The sequence below is a fragment of the Anguilla rostrata genome, chromosome 9, assembly GCF_018555375.3.
Source record: "Anguilla rostrata isolate EN2019 chromosome 9, ASM1855537v3, whole genome shotgun sequence".
Lineage (NCBI taxonomy): Eukaryota > Metazoa > Chordata > Actinopteri > Anguilliformes > Anguillidae > Anguilla > Anguilla rostrata.
Window position 1 is genome coordinate 715001 of NC_057941.1, and position 25544 is coordinate 740544.

Sequence of the window (25544 nt, forward strand, 5' to 3'; positions counted from 1 at the left end):
CAGAAGGCTGGGGGAGTGGAAGCAGGCTTAACAGCAGCAGCATCAGACTGGGATGTGCAGACAGGGTCACATCAGAGAGAGATGTGCGGGGTCACATCAGAGAGGGATGTGCAGGGTCACATCAGAGAGGGATGTGCAGGGTCACATCAGAGAGGGATGTGCAGGGTCACATCAGACTGGGATGTGCAGACAGGGATGTGCATGCAGGGTCACATCAAAGAGAGATGTGCAGGGTCACATCAGACTGGGATGTGCAGACAGGGATGTGCATGCAGGGTCACATCAGAGAGAGATGTGCAGGGTCACATCAGACTGGGATGTGCAGACAGGGATGTGCATGCAGGGTCACAGACAGGCATGTGCATGCAGGGTCACAGACAGGGATGTGCAGGTCACATCAGACTGGGATGTGCAGGGTCACAGACAGGGGAGCTAAATAATAGCCCCACGTGATGATGTCATCGTTCGTGCCAAGCCCAGAGGATCCGGTGTTGCTGCATACCATCGCACCCACAGGCCTCGCCTCGCTGCTCACCGGGGACCCCCGAAAAATAAAACGCCCTCGGGAGGTGCGTGTGCCGGCCGCTGGGAGGGAACAGTGAGGGTTAGCACACTGCACTGGGAGGGAACAGTGGCGGTCAGCACACTGCACTGGGAGGGAACAGTGGCGGTCAGCACACTGCAGCCCCTTCATGCTCTTCCCATGTATGCTTTTCGCTCGTCTTCTGTGATTTGTTTGTTGTTATAGTTGCTGGTTGAGCTCCAGCTCTGGGAGCTAGAGGTGTGTGCTGGTTAGTATGCGTAACACAGGCTCCTGGTCCTGGGACCAGATGAGGCGCTGGGATGGGACGCTGGGGAGGGGGATGCTGGGGGAGGGGGATGCTGGGGCGGGACGCTGGAGTGGGATGCTCAGGCAGGGTTCTGCCAGCAATAATACTCCCTGGGAGCACAGCGTGTCTTCAGGTTACTCCCTGGGCTGAACCCAAGCCCCTCTGACATCACACCCCTCACCCTGCCCTGTATTACCTGCATTACCTGTGTTACCTGTGTTACCTTTACTGCCGGTGGTACCTGTGCTGCCGGTGGTACCTGTACTGCCTGTGCTGCCGGTGGTACCTGTGCTGCCTGTGGTACCTGTCCCCAAACGTAGACCATCCATCCTAGCGGTGAAGTGCTCTGGCTCTCAGCGGATGTGTGGTGTGATGTCACAGTCCCTGCTGCGGCTCTGGAGTGTGGGATATCGATCTTTTTCACCCCGGCTGTGTGTGAGAGAGAGAGTGCTGTGGTGGTGCTGATGGGTTGGGATTGCTGAGGGGGGGGAGGTATGTACGGGAGTGGGGGACTGCAGCTGACCTTTACATTTCACTTAACAAGCCTGCCAGTGCACTTGTTAATGGATCTGATCAGATCTCTCATGAATGGGAGTATTAATGGATCTGATTGGATCTCTCATGAATGGGAGTATTAATGGATCTGATCAGATCTCTCATGAATGGGAGTATCAATGGATCTGAGTGGATCTCTTATGAATGGGAGTATTAATGGATCTGAGTGGATCTCTCATGAATGGGAGTATTAATGGATCTGAGTGGATCTATTATGAATGGAGGTGTGAATGGATCTGAGTGGATCTCTTATGAATGGGAGTATGAAGGGATCTGAGTGGATCTCTCATGAATGGGAGTATTAATGGATCTGAGTGGATCTTATGAATGGAGTTAATGGATCTGAGTGGATCTTTATGAATGGGGTTGAATGGATCTGAGTGGATCTCTTATGAATGGGAGTATTATGGATCTGAGGGATCTCTTATGAATGGGAGTATTAATGGATCGAGTGGATCTATTATATGATGATGGGGGCATGTATGGGAATTATGGATCTCTATGAATGGGATATCAAGATCACAGTGGTCCGCGTTATGAGTGGGGCATTTCTGGGAATTTAACTGGCACACGATCTGACAAGGTTACCCAAAAATACACACTCTGTGTGACATTTGTGATGGCATTGTCCCAAACCTGGGTTATTCTTGATCTGTGAACTGAATTTGCCCGTGTTACCCGACAGCATTAATTAATCTTAAATACTGTTGATGGGGCTAATGTCAAAACTTGTGTTGTGTACTTATGCTGAGTTACTAAATCTGAATTTGTTACAGTGATTTCTTCTAAAGCATAGTCTGTGTCCTTCAAACACTGTTTGAGGCTGAGTGCTAAATTTAAACTTAATACTGCATAGTACCTGAGTACTAAATCAACACTGAGTACTAAACCAGCCCTGAGTGCTAAATCAACACTAAATACTAAACTAGTCCTGAGTACTAAATCAACACTGAGTACTAAACCAGCCCTGAGTGCTAAATCAACACTGAGTACTAAACCAGCCCTGAGTGCTATACCCATGGTGAGGACTGCACCAGTATGGAGTTGCACAGATTGGTGGACCAGAGGAATCAGTGGACACACCAGAGCGATGTTCAGGCACCCAGAGCTTGCCCTTAATACCTTCACCTCCTGATGTCATTTAGACTCTCTGCATTCTGGGTTGGGGTGGGGGGGGGCAGATGCAGCTGAGATTCATGTTCCAGATGATTACTTGATGACTTCATGGAAAATAAGCAGCACCCCCCCCCCCCGCAGCCACACAATTAGATGGTCTGATAGGGCTCAGGCGCAGGAGTGGCAGGATGTGATGCGATTACTCTCCAGGACTTCCTCTGTCCTGTTTTTTTCCTGCGGCTCTTAATGTGTAAATGCCTCTAATGGTTCCTGTGCAGGTCTCCTTATCTGGTCTGCGTGGCATCGTACCTCTGAGAGCCAGGCTGGCTGAGCCAGGCCCCCTGCTCCCTGCCCCAGACCCTACCCACTGCCTCCTGCCCCCTGCCCCAGACCCTACCATGCTCCCTGCCCACTGCCCCCTGCCCCAGACCCTACCCACTGCTCCCTGCCCACTGCCCCCTGCCCCAGACCCTACCCACTGCTCCCTGCCCCCTGGCCCAGACTGCAGGCAGGCCCACTGCCCCCTGCCCCAGACCCTACCCACTGCTCCCTGCCCCTGCTCCAGACTGCAGGCCACTGCCCCCTGCCCCAGACTGCGGGCAGGCCCTGCTCCCTGCCCAGACCTACCCACTGCCCCTGCCCCCTGCTCCAGACTGTAGGCCCACTGCCCCCTGCTCCAGACGCAGCCACTGCCCTCCCAGACTGGCAGGCCCACTGCCCCCTGCCCCAGACTGCGGGCAGGCCCCCTGCTCCCTGCCCCAGACTGCAGGCCCACTGCTCCCTGCTCCAGACCCTACCCACTGCTCCCTGCCCCCTGCTCCAGACTGCAGGCCCACTGCCCCCTGCCCCAGACTGCAGGCCCCCTGCTCCCTGCCCCAGACCCTACCCACTGCTCCCTGCCCCCTGCTCCAGACTGCAGGCCCACTGCCCCCTGCTCCAGACTGCAGGCCCACTGCTCCCTCCCCCAGACTGTGGGCAGGCCCACTGCCCCCTGCTCCAGACTGCAGGCCCACTGCTCCCTCCCCCAGACTGCGGGCAGGCCCACTGCCCCCTGCCCCAGACTGCGGGCAGGCCCACTGCCCCCTGCCCCAGACTGCAGGCAGGCCCACCGGACGGCCTGCTGCCCTGATCTCTCCTCCTCTCTGTAGATTTCTCTCCAGTTCCTCTGGGCCACCGGTCTGTTTGCGATGCTTTGAGCGCTGCTCCGCCTGTCCTCCTCACAGTCCCGGGGCGATGAGCTTCAGCGTTCCCGCTAACGTTCCGAGTGCCGGAGTTTCCTCCTCTGGGGGTCGGAGCAGGGCTGGGCTGGGAGGCCGGCTGGAAGCTCACACACAGCTCGTGGCTCTGCAGCTTGGTACAGAACGCCCATGTTCTCCTGTCCCTCTCAACCTCCACATTTCTGTGCTTTCTCGGGATGAGCTGAACACGGGGGAACCTGCTGGCCAGGGAAGGGCGGTGACTTTCGTTCTCTCCATCTCAGCCCAGGCAGAGCTCACTCAAAACAACAGCGAGGGCGGCACTTTTAATTGCCACTGTGAAATACTTTGCATACCCTGCTGAACATTTCTGCTAGAGGACCTGGTCAAAGCTGGTTAAGTTGGTGGAGTGAAATGCTGGCCAGGCAGGAGGACTATTGGCTGCTCAGCTGGACAACCAGCTAAAACCAGCTAGAATTGTCAAAAACACAGTTTAGGCTGGTTTAAGCTGAATTTTGCAGCAGCCCTGTTTATTTGCTCCATAACATTGCAATGCATTCCACTCAAGGAAGCCCTCAAGAAGCTTATTTATATAGTTATATTTCCCCTGGTCTCTTCTGAACACACCTTAATGAACTGGATCGGCTAAAATCCATGTGGTTTTACATCTGTTCGTAAAGCCCAGTCTGAACTCGAAACTCGGCTCTTTACTGAGCCAGACGTCTGTATTTTTCTGCTGATGTAACTGGAGATGTGTAATATTTTGATGAGGGACTGTGAGGGTGGGGTTAGGGTTGGGGTTCAGGTGCTCTGGGGTGTGTGACTGTGAGGGTGGGGTTAGGGTTGGGGTTAGGGTTGGGGTTACAGGTGCTCTGGGGTGTGTGACTGTGAGGGTGGGGTTAGGGTTGGGGGTGCAGGTGCTCTGGGGTGTGTGACTGTGAGGGTGGGGTTAGGGTTGGGGTGCAGGTGCTCTGGGGTGTGTGACTGTGAGGGTGGGGTTAGGGTTGGGGTGCGGATGCTCTGGGGTGTGTGACTGTGAGCGTGGGGTTAGGGTTGGGGTACGGATGCTCTGGGGTGTGTGACTGTGAGGGTGGGGTTAGGGTTGGGGGTGCAGGTGCTCTGGGGTGTGTGACTGTGAGGGTGGGGTTAGGGTTGGGGTTGGGGGTGCTCCGGGGTGTGTTTGGGAAAGTGACGGTCTGTTTTTCGATGTTTCAGGTTTCTCTGATGTGCCCTGAAGTGCCTGCGCCCCGTGTCCTGGCCCCCCCTTGGTGCCCTCCCCCCGCAGGATGGATCTGGCCCCCCCACGCCAGACGGAGCTGGACGAGCTGGACCTCCAGCCGGTGCCCGTCCTGTCCATCGACCAAATCCGGGCCATCCGGGCCAGCAATGACTACGTGGAGCGGCCCCTGGCCCTGGAGTCCGGCGCCCCGTCCGGCCTCTTCCTCGCCCAGGACGAGCGGCACGGCGAGCGGCACAGCGAGCGGCAGGGCGGGCACATCCCACGCAGCCAGAGCCTCCACCACCACGCCCACCTGGCGCAGGTGAGCCACTCCAGCACCGTCAGCTCCCTGTCCCGCAGCAGCACCACCTCCGACCAGAGACTGCTGGGCCGGTCCCGGTCCAGCCTGCTGCCGGTGCGCAGCCAGCCCAAAGCCGAGCTGAAGCCCGACGCGCTGGGCAAGCGGCTGGCCGAGGCGGGCCGCCCCGGCCGCCGCCCCAGCCGCCACCCGAGCCGCCACCTGCTGATCTGCGAGCGGTGCGGCCGCTGCAAGTGCGCGGAGTGCGGGACGCCGCGCAGCCTGCCGTCCCATTGGCTGTGCCAGCAGCGCTGCCTGTGCTCTGCCGAGTCGGCCCTGGAGGGCGCCTCCTGCCTCTGCTGCGTCAAGGGCCTGTTCTACCACTGCTCCGCCGACGACGAGGACGACTGCGCCGACCGGCCCTGCTCCTGCGCCCCGGCGCACCGCTGCTCCCGCTGGGCCGCCATGGGCGCGCTGTCGCTGTGCCTGCCCTGCCTGTGCTGCTACCCGCCCGCCAAGCTGTGCCTGAGCGCCTGCCAGCGCGGCTACGACCGCGCCACCCGCCCAGGCTGCCGCTGCAGCAACACCAACACCGTCTGCCGCAAGATCTCCGCCTCCAACCCCGCCCCCTTCCCCAAGTCCCTGGAGAAGCCCGTATGACGGAGAGAGCCCTGCCACGCCCTGCCACGCCCGGCCACACCCTGTCCCGCCGCACCCTGCCATGCCCCGCCCTCGTCCCAAAGCAGAATCTCGCTCCACATTTCCAGAGGAGGGACCAAAGCCTTTTTGATGTCCAGACTGATGCTGTCGCCCCCCCGGCCGCCCCCCCCCTTCGTGCCCGCGCCATTTCCCGGAAGCGAGGCTCCATTAGAGTCTCCTTATCTGGGCGGTTTATTCTCCTGTTTCTGCGCAGCGAGCAGAAGGATCATCTTCCCCTGGAAGGAAATAGAATCAAACCCCATGTGAGCGCTCAGCGGGGCTGCTCTTCATTTCAGCCAGGCAGGTGTGCTGGGGGAGCGGGGGTGCGGGGGGCACAGGCTGTGCGCTGGTCACTCGCAGAGAACCCCCCCACGGATCCCGATAGAGCAGAGAAACGGGGCCTCAGATTTGGGGAAGAGGCCAGTCCTGGAGGAAAAGGATGGGGAGGTGCAGTTTGACCCGCGCCAGTGTGAGCGGCGACAGGACAAAGCAGCGAGCGCCGCGGGAGAGGCGACCGGAGGACTGCCGAAACCGGATTGGCCGGGCCCCAGAGCTTCCTCATAAAGGACCAATGAGAACGCGCGGCCTCGCCCATCGCTGTGCGTGTGCCGTCGGGAGGGGCTGCTGCTCGGGTTTCTGCTCTCGCCAACCAGACGCCGCTCGCCCCCCCGCCCCCGCTCACTCCCTCACTCACTCGCCCCCCTCGCCCCCTCTCGCTCTCCACCCACCCGCCCGCCCTCGCTCGCCACCCCCCCCCTCACCCTCCTCGCTCACCCCTCCGCTGTCCACTGTCCCGTAGCGGCACTCCCGGGGGGCTCTGTGGAGAGAGAGGGGGGGGGACAACATCGCCTGCAGCAGGCTGGGACCACAAAGACCAAAGTAGCTGAATTTACACGCATTCCTGGGGGGGGCGGGGGCTCAGGATCGTCAAGGAGATTTAGTGGAGGAGCACAGTCTACCTGTACCTGCACACCTGTAGACTCTTTGGGGGAGGGGGGGTATGCAGGCTGCCCGTGTGGTGTATGAGAGGAGCTGAAGGGACTGGACTGTCTCCCTGCTGGGGGGGCAGGGGAAGGGGGGCGGTGGGGGGTGTGGGGTGGGTTTGGGTGGGAGGTTCCTGTGGCACAGTCTTTCTGTCCGATGCACTGATGAAAATGAATTCTCTGTGTCGGCTGTGCAGATGTGGAGTCGTATGCACAGCCATCCTGTCTGTTAGAATTACTTTGGTATATTTTTGTATGTAAACACTATTATTATTAATGCATTGTTATTTTTATTCTTTTATTTCTTTTCTTATTGCTCCAACTGATATTGAGATTTACCTTCAGTCGGATGCCTGAGATATTTTTAGCCCCCAGAAATACAGCTTTGTCCTGTGGGGGGAGTAGTCTTACTCCTCTGCAACACTGGGTCCAGGGAAACCACCACCACCATCATCATCATCATCATCCACATGACTGCCACTCAGAGATGCAAGCTCTGATGTGTTTGATTGACAGCTTCAGTCTGAATGTGATCACGTTACAGAAGCCGCAGTGTTGATGACCCCCCGACCCCCCCCCCCACACACACACACACACCCCTCCCCTGTAGGAATCCGATGAGACAACTGCTTTGCTCCACAATGCAAATCTCAGAGCCCCCCCCCCCAACCCCCCTTCGCCACCCCCCCACATTTGGGCAGTATACAGAGGGAGGGGCTCAGTGTATTGGGAGGGGCTCAGTGTATTGGTACATGCATTTTACAGGAATGTTCCTCTGGTGCTGTTTGCAGGCTGTAGACTAACCACTGTCTGTTCCCCTCTTGTACTAGTATGTATTGCTTTGGTACAATTGGCATCTTGTATGTTGTAAAAGAATTTAAGGAATATATAAATATATATAAATATATAAAATTCTATATAAATGAATATATGAATATAAATTTTACACTTATTTTTTCGTTGCTGACATTGTCGACGAGTCACAGATATTTATTTAAATTGTTATGATGAAAGAGAAGAATTATTTATTTATTGGTGAAGAAATTGTGATCATATTTGGCTTTTCTTTCTTTTTTCTTTTTATTTTCTTGTGAAGAGATGTGGCTGCCATGGACCTTCCTGGCTGCAAATCCTAATAAAGGGTGCTTTCAGTGACAACGTCTCTTCAGCTGCTCTGTCCAAGGATGGGGTGTGGATGGGGTTTCATCTGTAAAACATTGTGTAATGTTCGATGGGTTTTGTGCCTCAGGAATTTGTTTCTAGACACAATGTTTGTTGCATATCAATGTTTGTTTGAAGTGGACAGATTACAGCCTGCATTCAATGTTTAGAGCATCTTTGGTGTTTGATGTGTGTGTGTGTGTGTGTGTGTGTAGGTGTGATCACACTTTTTCACACAGTATCAAAGACATTCTAACAGACATTTTAATGTGTGTTACCTGACTGTTTAGCAATGGGTATCTGTCAGAATATGTATAGAGCTGTATGAAGGAGCCGTGTTCAGGTCTGTGTTGAGGCACAGTGTTCAGGTTTGTGTTGAGGCACAGTGTTCAGGGCTGTGTTGAGGCACAGTGTTCAGGGCTGTGTTGAGGTGCAGTGTTCAGGGCTGTGTTGAGTTGCAGTATTTAGGGCTGTGTTGAGGCGCTATGTTCAGGGCTGTGTTGAGGCGCAGTGTTCAGGAGCTGTATTCAGGGCTGTGTTGAGGAGCTGTGCTCAGGACTGTGTTGAGGCGCAGTGTTCAGGACTGTGCTGAGGCGCAGTGTTAATGGCTGTGTTAAGGCAGAGTGTTCAGGGCTGTGTTGAGGCGCAGTGTTCAGGGCTGTGTTGAGGCATGATACTCAGGGCTGTGTTGAGGCGCAGTGTTCAGGCGCAGTGTTCAGGACTGTGATGAGGCGCGGTATATAGGGCGTGTCTGGGGGCACATGGGCTTTGTCTAGTCTGTGGATGATTACACCACTCCCACACTGCTGACTGCTCTATAAATAAATAATCAAGACCAGGCTAGCCTAATGGCATCTGAGAGGAAGGAATGCAGATGTGCGTGTGTGTGTGCGTGTGCGCATGTGAGTGCGCATGCATGTGCGTGTTGCTCGTTTGTGTGTGTGTGTGTGTGTGTGTGTGTGTGTGTGCGTACGTGTGTTGTGTTTTTGTGTGTGTGTTGCGTGTTTGTGTATGTGTTGCGTGTGTGTCTCCCTTCCCCGCCCCGCCCCTTCCCTTCCAGAGACAGCTGCAGATCTGTGACATGCCTGGGAGATCAATAATTGTAGACCCATTCCACCCATACCCTCCTCCAGCATGCTCTCCCCATTTTGACCCATTCCACATACCCTCCTCCAGCACACCCTCCCCATTTTGACCCATTCCACATACCCTCCTCCAGCACACCCTCCCCATTTTGACCCGTTCCACCCATACCCTCTCCAGCACACCCTCCCCATTTTGACCATTCCCATACCTCCTCACACCCTCCCATTTGACCCATTCCACATACCCTCGTCCAGCACACCCTCCCCATTTTGACCCATTCCACCCATACCCTCGTCCAGCACACCCTCCCCATTTTGACCCATTCCACATACCCTCCTCCAGCACACCCTCCCCATTTTTATATCTGTTTGTAAAATCAGGGGATGGACCACAACTTCTCAGGCTAAGAGAAACTGCTACACAATCTCTGTTCACAGTCATCAATAGCCGCATTTCCACCAAAAGTACCCGGAACTTTTAGTCACAGGAACTACTTTTCAAGGAGCTAAAAGGTTCCTTCAGCCCATGGTTGTCTGCGTTTCCACCGCGGTCTAAAGTCCCGTGAAGATTAGGCAAATTAGCCCAGTGACATATGAAAAAGCGACGTTGTCGTTGGTCCATCTGTCCTATGATTTCTTCTGTAACCCCATACTACCACCGAAGTAGCCTACATTATTTTCTAATAACCGGGACAGCCCGGAGGGGTTTATTCCACTTATATACAACGGGTTACCAACAATGACTATATATGGTTACTTTTGTATTTATTGATTTTTATTGATTTAATCACCTGAAATGGAAATATTCTTCCGCAGCCGTTTGGGCATATTTTACCGTTGTCATGCAGAACTGTCGTTGGTAGTTGGACTTGGACCGTTGTTATGCAACAAATAGGATATAACAGGTCAATTGTCAGATTGTAACCGTTTTATATATCCTCTCAAACACATTCATTTTGTTTTTATGCGAACATTCACTTTCATGTCTTGACATCCGAGGCGACAGAATGCATTCACATTCCACAAATAACTGGCAACAACAGCAGAAAACATGCACACGTCGTAAACAATTTACTGTTGAATTGATTTCTTTCTCATCGTCAATTCCATATAGGCTAATTGCAAAATGACAAGAATAGAACGAAAACTTGGACTTGCGTGAAAATTTAAATTAGCAGTGGTGTACAGCCACCGTTTGCTTTCCGTCAAAGTTACTGCTAGCCGAGCAGTGAAGTGTGCCCTCCAGATGCGAACCATGCACCATAAATTAGTCCATAGTCTTCCTGGTCTTTTTGTGGAATTTAAGAATGGCAGAGTAAAATTATGGCAGTCTGAAATAGCAAAAGGGACGATTACTAGAATTAACCTGTTATTTTACCCTGACAAAAAGTGCGGAAGGTGATTTCCAGTTTGCTTTTACTGTATCACCAATATGAATTACGCAGAACTACTGCATACCTCACATAACTGTATCAAACGTTTTGAGTCAATTACAACGGGCTAACAAAGAAAATCCAGAAGTAAACTAAATTCAGCAACCGAATTAAACTGTTTGAATGTTTTGGTATGTAATATGCTGTCTAAAGCAAGAAAAGAACTGAAGAGCACACGTTATAATTCCAAGACGTTGGCAGGCTATAACCAAAAGTAGGCTACTGCACCACATAACATACAAGTTTGATGTCAAGTTATTATGAAAATAAATCGGTTTGTGGCTGCAGATTTTTTAAAATGGCGGTTGAAATAAAACACTGCTAGTAGTCGAACAATCAGAAATGTTCAGCGCTTGCGCCCCACCCCAAAAGTTCCGGTACTTTTGGAAAGTACTACCCCCCGAGCAGGGACTTCTTTGGGGGTAAAATAAAGTCCCCGGAACTTAATTTAGACCCTAGTTCCTGCGGTCAAAACGCACTGAGTTCCTCAAAAGGTTCCTAGTTCCGGGGTAAAGTTCCTGCGGTGGAAACGTGGCTAATACTAGCAGGAAGGTCCTAAATCTATTTTCATTTGTGTGCAGAGGCAGTATTCTCAGAGAACCTCTTTTGCTATTTGATTTTGCTATTTGATTCAGAAGCTGGAAGATAAATTCCTGGGTCCTGCCCTTTCAAATTCTGACCTTTAACCTCACAGGACAGAGACTAGTGGTCAGAGGTCACGCTCCTTCCCCTGCCAGCCCCTCTGCCCTTTTTACCTCCTGCTTCCATGTGGCTCTTGTCTTTTCTCTCAGGCGGTGTCCCGGGCAGCCTTGTGTCAGAGTCAAGACCCCTCTGTATCCTAGTAACAAAGCAACTCGTCAGTCAAACCCCATAAGCCTGTCAATCATTCCACAGGCCATTCTGCAGAACCCCCCCCCAGCCATGTAACTCGCCAAATCTCCCCAGCTCAACTGTGACCATCTTTGTTTAAAATGTTTTTAGACTATTAGCATTAAGCTGTCATGAACGCATTAGCATTGAAAGCTGATGTCATGCCCTCATCCAAGCTGGAGAGTTTTCACTCTGAGTGAGTTGAGTAATGATTGGTCATTTTGGGCTACGTTGCTGACCTCACACCTCTGGGGAATTATGTCTATGAGAGCTGTGCTTAGTTGTGCCGCAGTTGTGCACAGGATTCTTTTCTGGGAGAGACGCTCCCCTGCAGGTAACCTCTTCTCTAACGATGCTACAGCGGGGCTGAGTGGAGGCCACATTCAGAAGGAGGAGCACGAAGAACGAGGAGAAACTCCGCCCTGCTACACTGCTACCGCCCTGCTTCCGCCTTGATGCCGCCCTGCTTCCGCCCTGCTGCCGCCCTGCTGCCACCCTGTGCGCCCCCTGTTGTCGCCCTGCTGCCACACTGCTGCCTCCCTGCTGCCACACTGCTGCCGCCCTGCTGCCTCCCTGCTTCCGCCCTGCTTCCGCTCTGCTGCCTCTCTGCTGCCTCCCTGCTGCCACCCTGCTGCCACTGCGAGGAGCGGACGCTGTCTCCCTGCTGCCTCCCTGCTGCTGCCCTGCTGCTGCCCTGCTGCCTCCCTGCTGTCTCCCCGCTGCCTCCCTGCTGTCTCCCTGCTGCCTCCCTGCTGCCACCCTGCTGCCTCCCTGCTGCTGCCCTGCTGCCTCCCTGCTGCCTCCCTGCTGCCGCCCTGCTTCCGCTGCGAGGAGCGGACGCTGCCGGGGAGGATTGGAGAGGAGGGTACGTTACGCGACTGTGGGCGACACCAGAGCAGGGGTTGATGGGAATGTTTGTAATGCTCAGGGGTCATGTGGCAGAGAGCCAACCCCTTTGCAAGCTGTGAATCTAAGGAATTCAGGGTTAATATCAATCTCTCCTCTTCTCCTTCACCCTATTTTATTCTTTCTCTCTTACTCTCTCTCTGCCACTATAGTACAGAATGAACATGGCTATAGACCTGCACATTTCTATAGCATGCACATAGAATGCACATTGTGATAGAATGTGCATTGCTATAGATTGCATGTTATAGAATGCACTTTTTCACAGCTGCCATCAACATTCCCTCTTGTAAGTGTGTGGAACCTGTTTTTCAACGAATGACCCCAATAATGTTGTAGTTGTTGCTGTGCATTATTATATTTTATAAATAGAGGTTCTTGTTTAGGATATTGCAAAATATTTTTATTCTTGTCATAATATTATGAATATTTACTTTTATATGTATAAAGCCAAAGGGATTTTGATATATATTAAAATAGCCATAAATCAAACAGTCAAATAAGAAGCAACAGTAAATAAGCTCTCTTAATGCAGCCAGGTATTCAGTCATTCAGGCTATTTGCGTATGGATCCGTTATCCACCTTGTGCTCCTGCCAAAGAACCATTTACACTTCCCTGTGTATTTGCTGGATACAGAGCAACTTCGGAGAGAGAAATGGAGAGAGTGCATGTATCATCTGGGATGTGTGTGTGTGTGTGTGTGTGTGAGAGAGAGAAAATAAATGTGTGTCTTCACAGATGTTCTCAATTTTGGTGATCCAATGTCCTCTGGTACTCCGGAAAAAGAGTTCACTGCTCCTCGGGGATTTGTAGCAAGATTCTCACAGTGATAAAGCTGGAGTGGTTCTCTGAGCGTTCTCTGAGCGTTCTCTGAGTGTTCACTGGGGGTCTTTTCTCTGGGGTTGTGTGTGTTTGGATTAATTCCTCTGCAACATGTCCTGGTATGGATCCAGTTTTGATGTGTTTTGCTGATCGGTGGGAAACAAAGCTATTTAGTCTTTTTCTCATTTCTTTTCTTTTGTTTGTGTAGTACAAAATATGTGTTTGCTAATAAGGACAAATGCATGCGTGTGAGTGTGTGTGTGTGTGTGAGTGCGTATGCTTGTGTGTGTGTGTGAGAGAGAGTGTTGTGTGTGTGTGTATGTGTGTGTGTGTGAGAGAGTTGTTGTGGTGTGTGCGTGTGAGAGAGATGTGTGTGTGTGTATGTGTGTGTGTGTGAGAGAGAGTGTTGTGTGTGTGAGTGTGTGTGTGATGTGTGTGTGTGTGTGTGAGAGAGAGTGTTGTGTGTGTCAGAGTGTGTGTGTGTGTATGTGTGCGTGTGTGAGAGAGAGTGTTGTGTGTGCGTGTGTGAGAGAGAGTGTTGTGTGTGTCAGAGTGTGTGTGTGTGTATGTGTGTGTGAGTGCGTATGCTTGTGTGTGTGTGTGAGAGAGAGTGTTGTGTGTGTGTGTATGTGTGTGTGTGTGAGAGAGAGTGTTGTGTGTGTGTGCGTGTGTGAGAGAGAGTGTTGTGTGTGACAGAGTGTGTCTAATCCATGCTAGGGGTTTAGTGGGTTTTAGATAAGAGACAGGAAATGCTGCTGCATTCTCTACATTTTTCCAAATGTTCCGAACTGCTGAGTGCATCGATTTGACCGGACACAGCCTGACCTGGGGGGAGGGGAGGGGGGGCGGGGGGATGCTGGGGGGGGTGGCTGGGGGGCTGAGGCCGTGGCTTTCCTGCCCTTGTCTCCTGTCCCTGCACACAGAGAGGAAACCCGAACCCCAGCGCTCCACACACCTATGCGCTCATAATTAGACCTTGAAGCTGCAGCAGGACTCTCCATCAATCGCTCCGCATTTCAGCTGAAACGAGCAAATTATTCACCGACGTGAAATCAATACCAGCAGAGGAATATAAATACTGACATACATTCAAACCGTTATGCGGGAGACCAACATATTAAACACACTTACAGACATATTTTTCATGTCCTCCACATGCTGTAAACTAGAGCAAATATATATAAAATTCATTTTAATGGCATAGTTTATGTGTTTATCGTCTGAATTACAGAGCGCTGGCCAGTCTATGAATAAAAGGAACTGTAATCAATTATTTAGAACCCCTCCCCCTTGCTCATCTCTTCCATACGTTGGTGTTTTTCTGTTGCCTAAGTGCATGTTTGACTGTGTCTTTTAGCAGGCAGTGTCAGGGAGTGTGCAGAAGGGGGGGTCAGTAGAGTGTAAGTTACCCCCCCCCCCCAACCCTCAAAATAATTTTAAATTGTGATTAGGGTTAGAGTTGGTTGACACTCAGAATATAGGAGAATGATTGTGTGTTATTATGTACATTACATTACAAGCATTTAGCAGACGCTCTTATCCAGAGTGACTTACACAACTACTTACATAACATTTACATTGGATTACAGTTGGATATATACTGAAGCAATGCAGGTTAAGCGCCTTGCTCAAGGGTACAGCGGCAGTGTCCTACACAGGAATCGAACCTGTGACCTTTAGTTTACAAGACCAGTTTAGATTACCGGGCCAGCTCCTTACTCGCTGTACTACACTGTACGTGTACAAATACAGCGTACAAATACTGTGAACAGATGCTTCACAAATGATGGTGGCCCTCGTAAGATCTCAATCTCCCCCGTGTGAGAATCTTCAGGCTTAATCCGACCGAGCAAAGACCCCTCAGAGACTCCTGCCTCCAAACAGACAGAAATGTGGAGGCTTCATATGAGGGCTGAGTTTCATCCAGATTAACAGAAATAATCTGATATCCACCCCTGGGGTATCATTGGGTTGAACCAAGCTCAATTTAAGAGAGTCTTATCCATGTGGCGCCGAGCAGCATGTTGCAGATCTTTGAGAGATGGAGCATCCCCGGTAATGCAGGTGTTATCCACAGAAACACTTACAGAAATGGAATCTCGCTCGCTGGGAGGCGGGCAGGCAGGTATGGGGATGTGTAATGGGCGCATTTTAAAGATGGCCGCTCCCCTGCCTGAGCATATTTTAAAGATGGCCACTCCCCTGCCCGAGCGTATTTTCTAGATGGCCGCTCCCCTGCCTGAGCGTATTTTAAAGATGGCCGCTCCCCTGCCTGAGCGTATTTTAAAGATGGCCGCTCCCCTGCCTGAGCGTATTTTAAAGATGGCCACTCCCCTGCCCGAGCGTATTTTCTAGATGGCCGCTCCCCTGCCTGAGCGTATTTTAAAGATGGCCGCTCCCCTGCCCGAGCGTGTTTTCAAGATGGCCACTCCCCTGCCCGAGCGTATTTTAAAGATGGCCGGTCCCCTGCCTGAGCGTATTTTAAAGATGGCCGCTCCCCTGCCTGAGCGTATTTTAAAGATGGCCGGTCCCCTGCCCGAGTTTTGCACGTGTTTTTGGGCTGGTGTTGTACCTGACCTGACTGAGATAAACTCACCGTACCCAGACTGACCTCTGCACAGGTACGCTGGGCCTGAAGCTTCAGCCATTTAGTGAGAACTGAAACAGAGCAGGCTGAAACAGAGCAGGCTGTAACAGAGCAGGCTGTAACAGAGCAGGCTAAACAGAGCAGGCTGAACAGAGTAGGCTGAAACTGGAGCAGGCTAAACAGAGCAGGCTGAAACAGAGCAGGCTGAAACAGAGCAGGCTGAAACAGAGCAGGCTAAACAGAGTAGGCTGTAACAGAGCAGGCTGAACAGAGCAGGCTGAAACAGAGCAGGCTGAAACAGAGCAGGCTAAACAGAGCAGGCTGAAACAGAGCAGGCTAAACAGAGCAGGCTGAAAAGAGTGATTTCCACTGTCACTGAAGTTAAACATTTGGCTGAACCCCATCTCCCTCCCTCCCGCCCGTGTGAATCCCAGGCTCCTCGCCCTTTTAGGTCCTATAGTCTGTGTGCCTGTTCCCAGTACCCAAACCCCCCCCCCCGGACCCCCCGACCGCCCCAGCCCCCCGCCTCTATCCCCCAGAGCTGCTCCAGGAAGTGCATCAGCATCCGAAAGTCGGAGAGGAACTGGGAAAGAACACGCTTGATGTCAGTGGCGCGTATTTTGGGAAGAGTGGGGACAAAGGCCGGGTAAATTTAGAGTCGAGCGGGAAGCAGGCGAGAGGAGCGAGAGGAGTGGGCGAGAGAGGAGCGGGAGTGAGTGAGTGAAAAGGGAGGTGTGAGTGAGAGAGGAGCGGGAGGGACGGAGGAGTGAGTGAGAGAGGAGTTAGGAGGAGTGAGTGAGAGAGGAGCAGGAGGAGTGAGTGAGAGAGGAGCGGGAGAGGAGCGGGAGGAGTGAGTGAGAGAGGAGCGGGAGAGGAGCGGGAGGAGTGAGTGAGAGAGGAGCGAGAGGAGTGAGTGAGAGAGGAGCGGGAGGAGTGAGTGAGTGAGAAACGGGAGGTGTGAGAGAGAGAGGAGCAGGAGGTGTGAGAGAGAGAGGAGCAGGAGGAGTGAGTGAGAGAGGAGCAGGAGGAGTGAGTGAGAGAGGAGCGGGAGAGGAGCGGGAGGAGTGAGTGAGAGAGGAGTTAGGAGGAGTGAGTGAGAGAGGAGCAGGAGGAGTGAGTGAGAGAGGAGCGGGAGAGGAGCGGAGGAGGAGGAGAGGAGCGGGAGAGGAGCGGGAGGAGTGAGTGAGTGAGGAGCGAGAGGAGTGAGTGAGAGAGGAGCGGGAGAGGAGCGGGAGGAGTGAGTGAGAGAGGAGTTAGGAGGAGTGAGTGGGAGAGGAGTTAGGAGGAGTGAGTGACAGAGGAGCGGGAGGAGTGAGTGAGAGAGGAGTTCGGAGGAGTGAGTGAGAGAGGAGCGGGAGAGGAGCGAGAGGAGTGAGAGAGAGGAGTTAGGAGGAGTGAGTGACAGAGGAGCGGGAGGAGTGAGTGAGAGAGGAGCGGGAGGAGTGAGTGAGAGAGGAGTTAGGAGGAGTGAGTGAGAGAGGAGCGGGAGAGGAGCGAGAGGAGTGAGAGAGAGAGGAGTTAGGAGGAGTGAGTGAGAGAGGAGCGGGAGAGGAGCGGGAGGAGTGAGAGAGAGAGGAGTTAGGAGGAGTGAGTGAGAGAGGAGCGGGAGAGGAGCGGGAGGAGTGAGAGAGAGAGGAGTTAGGAGGAGTGAGTGAGAGAGGAGCGGGAGGAGTGAGTGAGAGAGGAGTTAGGAGGTGTGAGTGACAGAGGAGCGGGAGGAGTGAGTGAGGGAGGAGCGGGAGGAGTGAGTGAGGGAGGAGCGGGAGGAGTGAGTGAGGGAGGAGCGGGAGGAGTGAGTGAGGGAGGAGTTAGGAGGAGTGAGTGAGAGAGGAGGGAGAGGAGCGGGAGGAGTGGAAGAGAGAGGAGTTAGGAGGTAGGAGTGAGAGAGGAGCGGAGGAGTGAGTGAGAGAGGAGTTAGGAGGAGTGAGTGACAGAGGAGCGGGAGGAGTGAGTGAGGGAGGAGCGGGAGGAGTGAGTGAGGGAGGAGCGGGAGGAGTGAGTGAGGGAGGAACGGGAGGATTGAGAGAGAGAGGAGCGGGAGGAGTGAGGGAGGAACGGGAGGAGTGAGTGAGAGAGGAGCGGGAGGAGTGAGGGAGGAGCGGGAGGAGTGAGCGAGGGCTCGCTGCTTTCCCACAGTCCCGCTCGGAAACGGGGCCTGGCGGAACCATCCCCCATCCCGCCCCCCCATCCCGCCCCCCATCCCGCCCCCCATCCCGTAATAATCACTGAGAAATAATCACCAAACAAATAATCACTGAGAAATAATCACCAAGCAAATAATCACTGGGCTAAAATGTGCCATTTTGAAGAACGTTGAAGAAATAGTGATGCATGTGTGTACTCAGAAAATACAGAGATTACATTAATTTTTTTCCCAGGTAGGGAATTAATTATTGCAAATAAAGAGATCAGTTGATTCCACATACAATACTTTCACAAACACATTTTTAAATGCACAGTCTGATAAACTATCTTATTTTTTAGACGCACATTCTAACAACAGCTAAATGAATATAGCAGTTCTGCTTGAGATGAATACCTAGTGAAAGCAGCCTATGTCTCCATCTAGTGGTGAGGGGAAAAAGTCACCAACAAAAATATACAAAAGAAAATGCTGTTTTAATTTACACAAAAGAAAAAAATGCTTTGCAACTTATGACAATTTATGTGGAAAATTTCACAAGTGTGAGACCTATTTGTTGTAATGTAATTTCTTACAATTGTACTACCAACCCTTCAACTGATCATAATATTCTAGTTAAAAGAAAGATACAACAATGACATTATTATTATTATTATTATTATTATTGTTATGACAAAGAAGAAGAAAAATAAAGGCAATTATTTGGCCCTTATTTTGGTCCTGATGCAGATATGAATTAGAGGTTATTCAGTAAATTGCTGTAATCTTTGGAATATAAGCACCTGCAATACTCAGATCAGAACAGAGTCCTGCTTTGCTGTATTAATGTTTAGAGAACCTGAAACAGCCATAAAAACACAGGATATGACATCTCATCTCTGAAATGCTTTTGGCTGTTACTCAAGAGCTCATGTATTTAACAGCGAAGAGCTTCTTCAGCAACGATACTCACTGGAAAAAACCTCCATTCTGATCTTGCACTCATCAGCAAAGCATTTAGAGACATTCCAAGTCATAAATATTTTCATCTGATTGATAAGAAGTGATTAATATTAAGAAATTTCAGAGAACAATTAAAATGAAACATTGTATATAGAAAAATAAATGAAAGTTATGCATAATTACTTATTATTTAGTTTACATGAAACTAACTGCTCATCACAATTTTTATACAATGATTGTTTTTTTCCAGTGATCAGATATGTTAGCCTGTTGTATAAGCAGCTGACGCACACTGGTGTCTCTGCGCTGAAGTGGGAGAGTAATATGAACTGAACTCCGCCCTCTTTTCTGCTCTGAAATACTGCTGCAAAGTGGGGGGGCGGGGGGGCGGAGGGGGGGCGAGCACTCAGTGTTGGAGCAAGTCGAATGGAAGCTCGATGGAATAAGTGCTAAGATACAACTCTATTTTTCTTTGTACTACCATTCAGCAAAGATATGAATTATGCAGCAACATTCAAGCTTACAGCATGGTCAGTATGACTCCTGTGCAATCAACATGCTTTTAGACTTTTCAGCTGTAATAATCATAATGGCCACAAGAGAACAGTATTGCAGCATTTTTATTTATTTATTTATTTATTTATTTGGTTTTTTTTTTTCAGCTTGGGCCTGCAAAAATAGATTTTATTTGATGTACTTTGCAAAAGGGTATGTTGTAAAAGTACAATTCATTAGCTCACAACTATAATAATGAAACCTTTATAACTGTAAACCAATGCTTGTACGTGTGTGTGTGCCTGTGTGTGTCTGCGTGTACATTTGTGTCTGTCTGTGAATGTATGTGTGCATGCTTGCGTCCATGTGCATGTGTGCAGGCATGTGTGTGTGTGTGTGCGTGTGTGTGTCTGCGTGCATGTGTGTGTGGGTGTGTGTAGGTGCGTTTGCTTGCGTGCTCATACAGTGACTTATGGCTTTAAAGAAGTTTGGCTAATGCATCATCTGTCAGAGGTGTGTGTAAAGTTGGCCCTGAGTTTTGACACGCTGGTGAAACACACTGACAGCAGGCTGTGAGGTTGAGGAGTGAATGGGATGAGACAGCATACAGGGCTCTGCTGTATCTGCTCTATCTGCTTTATGTGCTTCCTGCCTCCCTATTAAAACAGGCCCTTTCTGCTGTGTAACTGACAGCCTTCACTCTCCCCGCACTTGGCTGCCAGGCTGAATGGACGTGTGAGAGCAGATATTCAGCCAGAGGGATTCCGGAGCCGGGCCCGCTGGGGTCAGAACCCTGGGCTGCGAACTGCCGTCCTGCCGCCCGGGCATGTGTGTTTTGGTCTCTCAGGTGTGAGGTTCTGTGTGTTTTGATCTCTCAGGTGTGATGTTCTGTGTGTTTTGATCTCTCAGGTATGAGGTTCTGTGTGTTTTGATCTCTCAGGTGTGAGGTTCTGTGTGTTTTGGTCTCTCAGGTGTGAGGTTCTGTGTGTTTTGGTCTCAGGTGTGAGGTTCTGTGTGTTTTGGTCTCTCAGGTGTGAGGTTCTGTGTGTTTTGGTCTCAGGTGTGAGGTTCTGTGTGTTTTGGTCTCTCAGGTGTGAGGTTCTGTGTGTTTTGATCTCCCAGGTGTGTTCTCTGTGTTTCACTCTCTTATGTGTGGTTCTGAGCATTTTGGTCTCTCAGGTGTGAGGTTCTGTGTATTTTGGTCGCTCAGGTGTGAGGTTCTGTGTGTTTTGGTCTCTCAGGTGTGTTCTCTGTGTTTCACTCTCTCATGTGTGGTTCTGAGCATTTTGGTCTCTCAGGAGTGGTTCTGTGTGTTTTGGTCTCTCAGGTGTGAGGTTCTGTGTGTTTTGATCTCTCAGGTGTGCAGGTGGGTTTACTCTGTGACGGTGCCTGTGTTTTGACAGTGCCCACAGTACTGCTGCTTTTACAGGAATGAGTTAGCAGCAAAGGGTAAGTTTAGATGAATGAGTTACCCTAACTGAGTTATTACCCCCCCCCACCCTCACCACCCCCCCACTTTCCTACTCCCATTGCTACCCACCCCTCTGATATACAGTATGTGTTTCCTCTCATCCAGTCTGACAGGAACACATTTTATCTGCTGCACAAATCCCAGCCCATTCTGACCAGCTTTCTGAGACAGTCCATTTAACTGCCAGAGTGTCTTTCAGAGGACACAGGCTGCTGGAGACTGTGCTGACTGCAGGACACAGGCTGCTGGAGACTGTGAGTACTGCAGGACACAGGCTGCTGGAGACTGTGCTGACTGCAGGACACAGGCGGTTGGAGACTGTGTGGACTGCAGGACACAGGCTGCTGGAGACTGTGCGGCCTGCAGGACACAGGCTGCTGAAGACTGTGAGTACTGCAGGACACAGGCTGCTGGAGCCTGTGGAGACTGCAGGACACAGGCTGCTGGAGACTGTGCGGACTGCAGGACACAGGCTGCTGAAGACTGTGGAGACTGCAGGACATAGGCTGCTGGAGACTGTGCGGCCTGCAGGACACAGGCTGCTGAAGACTGTGAGTACTGCAGGACACAGGCTGCTGAGCCTGTGGAGACTGCAGGACACAGGCTGCTGGAGACTGTGCGGACTGCAGGACACAGGCTGCTGAAGACTGTGGAGACTGCAGGACATAGGCTGCTGGAGACTGTGTGGACTGCAGGACACAGGCTGCTGTGTGGACTGGAGGACACAGGCTGCTGGAGACTGTGCGGACTGCAGGACACAGGCTGCTGAAGACTGTGGAGACTGCAGGACATAGGCTGCTGGAGACTGTGCGGACTGCAGGACACAGGCTGCTGGAGACTGTGCTGACTGCAGGACACAGGCTGCTGGAGACTGTGGAGACTGCAGGACACAGGCTGCTGAGACTGTGTGGACTGGAGGACACAGGGCTACCATGTGCCCTGAGCACCAGGACCAGGCAGGTGGGCTCAGAGTCGCCCTATTTCAGTGCTGGCTCACGGGTTTAGGTTTCTCACCAGTGATTCACAAAGACGCAGTCTTCAGTTTGCTTAACTGCTCAGTTCCTCTTTGCATTTGCTGGGAAATATTCATACTTAATTTAACCTGTCAGATAAAAAAGATTAGCTCAGTTTGAACAGCCAAATCATGATCATTAATTTTGAACTGGAATTTTTTTTTCTGAGTATAATGATTTCCTCACCCCCCACACTTTTGGTTACTAAAATTACTTTAATTAATTATCTGTAATTATTGTCATTTGAAAGCAGTCAGTTGAGAGCCTGTAATAATGTTTAAGATATGCGTGGATAAGAAGTGGTTGAGAAGGCGTGTTCACGGACATAATGTTCTGTTCTTTCAGCTTGCAATTATAATGAGGAATTGAAAATAATATAGTTTAATCATATTTATGTTTAATTTCAAAGTGAAAATCAAAAATATTCTTGAGGATTCTGAGATTTATTATCACTCTTTTGAAATCTTCAGAAATCATGTACTTTTGCCTATGCTCCTTCTGTTTCCCTGTTTTTTTTTTTCTTTTCTAAAAGCCAATATTTTTAACCACGATGCATGCAATACAGCTTTTCGCCATTTTATTATTCTTTAGGAACAACAGACAGCTTTGAGTTAAAAAAGTTCAGTATGGACAAAATGTTCCCCCTCCAGACAGTGGACTTTCATGCATTCTGTATTCAAAAATACTTTACAGATTGGATGTTGCGGGCTTCCTGTTTTATTAAGGTCTACTGACATTTCTGGGGCAGATGGAATTCTGGGACTTGTAGTTCCTCCTGATCATGATTGAGCATATGTACCTTTATATATCAGAACTGTACACCAAGGAGTAATGAAGAGAGGAGGCTTCCAGCAGCACATCACAAGTTAGATTGTAACCTTTTTCTTCTTTGTTACGTGGGAATGCTGTGGCAGAACCACTGATTGGTGAACTGAGGTTCCATTCAGTGTATTTCAAAGGATTTTTCTGAATGCAATTGAATTACATTGACAAGGTGTAACCACACTAGTTAATCGCCTACTAAAATCATAATTTTTGCTGCTATAACTGAGTTCAGTTATAGCAGGACAGGCCTCAACATCAAGTACAGAGCCCCCCCCCCGGGCCATTCCCCAACACCACCTACAGAGCCCCCCCAACACTTACTACCAAACCCCCCCCCCCCCCCACACACAGGACACAAGTCTGCAGTAAAGCTGAGGCAGAGATTAATCCGAGATACAGAGAGACAGAGGAAACAACAGCGAGACTGAATGTGATAAAGAGGTGCCTGATATCAGAAAGATTTATTTATTTTCTGAGGGGGGGTGGGGGTGGTTAGAAATTGTTGGGGGGGGGGGTTGTATAGAGGTATAAAGGGAGTTCAAGACCAATAAATTTAGAAAGCACAAAAGTCAGAGTTAAAACGAGAGTTTTTTTATTAATCCTCAAAATGAATTAGATTTTTGGGCAAAATAGTTGATTTTCTTTTTTTCCTTCTTTTCTTCCTTTTTTTCAACAGATGTAGAAATGATTGAAATCCCAACTGGCCTCATTATAGCAATTCTCTTGTCTCTGAGGGAGGGCTTAAGGTCTTAGAGTAACGATTCAGACATGATTTGTATTAAAGCCAACAATCTCCCTTGCTGGAAAATCAAATTACTGAAAGCTGAAGGAAAAAAGGAAGAGATATCGCAAAAATATAATTGTTTCTGACTCTGTAAATCATAGAAAAGATCATAAGCAAAGAAATGAGGAGGCGCCAGAAAATCTTATTTCCATTATTATTTTCATTCGAAGGACATGTGGCTGTGCAGTCACATGGGCAAAGTGCACTTGGACATACAGACACAGAGCTGTGTTCTTAGAGTGTGTTCTTAGTCGACCCATTTCAGCTTAGCCCCTCGATGCTTTAAGAATAGTTCTGTTAAAGAAAAAACCCAATTGCAGTCTTTGTTCAGTATATAACGGCATATCTCATGCACACCCAGGAATTCAACTCTTTGCAGAATCCAAAGATGGATTCTCTTGTCCTATTTGACTTTGAATATGTGCTGTTTTTCTATTTTCAGAAAAATGTCTTCCTGGTGAATATATGGAGAGATGGCCTGTATGAGAAATATATATTTTTTTACTACCTTCAGTTTTTATAGATTAAACAGGTTTACTATAGATAGATAGATACAATAGATAACCTCTCTTGCAACCCATCATTTTTTCCACAAGACTTGTCCCTATCTGGAAAATATAGGCCTGCATATGATATGGATTAGTTGGTAGGCCCTATTTTAGGAGAGAAAAAATCATTTTTGCTTACTGAAAAAATGTGTTCACTTGAGTATATCTCCAATACCGAAAGTGCCAGCTCAGGCATACACCTCACATCAGAAGAACAGGTTGTGTGGAGTAACCACGTCATACAGCCATGTCAATAGGGCGTACCATTGCTATATAATGCACAGAAAAATCAGCAGAGTACCTGGCAGAAATATGCTTACAGCACTGATGATTAAAAATGTTTTCTTTTATTTTGATGACACTGGAACCAATTCAAACAATAAATAAAAATAAGAATAAATCTACATTATATATAACTGTGCGATAAAGCAAAAATAAATACCTTCATAAATAACTGCATACAACTATGCAACTACTAGTTATATATATTTTTGCCATGAACTGAATGAGTAGTCTGCAAGCTACTGAAGCAGGTGACAAACAGCCTGCAGAATCACAATGTTTCAAACACAGTCTCAGAATAACTGTAGGCTTTGTATTGCCTTTAAAACAACGGTTATATTCCTATAGTTATAATCGTCAATATAGTAGTGGAATGTATACATAGCAACGTTTGTATTTCATTACATGAACTGTAAAAACAGCACAAAACCTATTAGAAATAGAATGAATAGCATTCAGTTTCATGGAAATAGGAGACAACACCATCCCCAGAAAGTGCTCTTCACTTTCACCTCCCGAACCATTATCTTCGTCATTAGAATGAAGTGTGGCATGAAGTGGTAGTCCTTCTAATAACGTTATTTCAGTAAGACGTTTCTGAAGTATTAGAACTGCAGTGTTGTGTGCTCTGTGCTTTGTGTGTGTTTTCAGCAGCTAGTACTGTTGGTGACAAAACAGCCGATATTTAGCTAAATGTATTCATGGTTTTCAAATGCAAATCTGGTTTTATTGTCGGCCAGTTCAACGTATTTGAGAGAGGCAAGTCTCCACTGCAAAAAGGAAACGATCCAACATTCAGAAATAAAAGTTATTCAACGGATGTTGAAGGGAGTGTTTTATGTGGGTTCAAGGGGTTAAAGTGGTTTACATGCTAATTTTAAAATTTTCAGTTGTGATAGAACTGGTATTGATTTTACAGGACAAAACGTTTCTTTTTTTCCTCAAAAAACCCATAAAATGTACGACCGTACGCATGGGTCATTTTCATATTGTTAACATATTGTGTTCATATTGTTCATATTGTAAATCCTTCCTGCTGGGGAGGGAGATCGCCGCGGCGCGAGCCTGTCTGGACCGAGCGCTAAACGGGCATGACAGGCAGCGTGCGATCGCTCCGCGGCGGCAAGGGGTTGATCGGGGGCGGCGGGGTTTGATCAGGGGGGCGGCGAGGGGGGGTCTGATCAGGGGGGGCGGCGAGGCGGGGGTCTGATCAGGGGGGGCGGCGAGGCGGGGGTTTGATCAGGGGGGGCGGCGAGGCGGGGGTTTGATCAGGGGGGGC

The 25544-nt window shown here is 49.8% G+C and overlaps 1 protein-coding gene across 1 annotated transcript in view; it reads left to right on the top strand.

Annotated features, from left to right (window-relative positions):
* The window catches only part of LOC135262605 (protein sprouty homolog 3), a 10290-nt gene extending 2236 nt beyond the window's left edge, over positions 1–8054 (top strand). The window contains exon 2 of the mRNA XM_064349624.1: positions 4913–8054. Within this exon, the coding sequence (XP_064205694.1) occupies positions 4984–5874 (891 nt within the window). The 5' untranslated portion in view covers positions 4913–4983 and the 3' untranslated portion in view covers positions 5875–8054. The remainder of the gene's footprint in view (positions 1–4912) is intronic.
* Positions 8055–25544: the final 17490 nt, after the last annotated feature.